This window comes from Apaloderma vittatum, unplaced genomic scaffold, assembly GCF_000703405.1.
Source record: "Apaloderma vittatum isolate BGI_N311 unplaced genomic scaffold, ASM70340v1 scaffold24592, whole genome shotgun sequence".
Taxonomy (NCBI): Eukaryota; Metazoa; Chordata; class Aves; order Trogoniformes; family Trogonidae; genus Apaloderma; species Apaloderma vittatum.
In genome coordinates this window covers 1,490-1,922 of record NW_009702250.1, presented here as the reverse complement: position 1 = coordinate 1,922, position 433 = coordinate 1,490, and the positions used below count along the sequence as shown (strand labels likewise).

Sequence of the window (433 nt, the reverse complement as noted above, 5' to 3'; positions counted from 1 at the left end):
AACTCTTCCCACCGCCCAGCCGGAGGGAGGTGGAGCCCTGCCGAGCCACCCGGGACTGGTTCCAGGGCGTTGTGGAGGCATCCGCACGGGTAACGGCACCCATCCCAGGGGTGGGAGCGGACCACAGGGGATAAGCAAGCTCTCCCAGCCCCATGCTTCTCCCTTGCTGCAGGTATGCCGGGAGCAGGACCTCCTCTTCTTCCTGCAGGACCACCCTGCCTTTGCCCTGGCCCCTCAGCAGCACTTGCAGCTTGCTGGGGTGGAGGAGGTAGGTGGGGGGGACACACAGGCACTCTGGGATGATTTGCAGAGCCAACCCTTCCTCAGCCTCCCTGTCCTTGCCCAGGTATGCCTGCTGCTGCCAGGGGATGATGGGGCAAGCCTGGAGAAGGAGGCACGGCGCTGGGCCACACGGGTGGCCCGGGACTGCAAA

The 433-nt window shown here is 65.8% G+C and overlaps 1 protein-coding gene across 1 annotated transcript in view; it reads left to right on the top strand.

Moving 5' to 3' along the window:
* The window catches only part of LOC104281483 (FCH and double SH3 domains protein 1-like), a gene marked incomplete at both ends in the record, with an annotated part of 4,008 nt that overhangs the window by 2,176 nt on the left and 1,399 nt on the right, over positions 1 to 433 (top strand). Inside the window, 2 exons of the mRNA XM_009879491.1 lie at positions 30 to 89; positions 173 to 268. Coding sequence (XP_009877793.1) covers positions 30 to 89; positions 173 to 268 — 156 coding nt within the window. The remainder of the gene's footprint in view (positions 1 to 29; positions 90 to 172; positions 269 to 433) is intronic.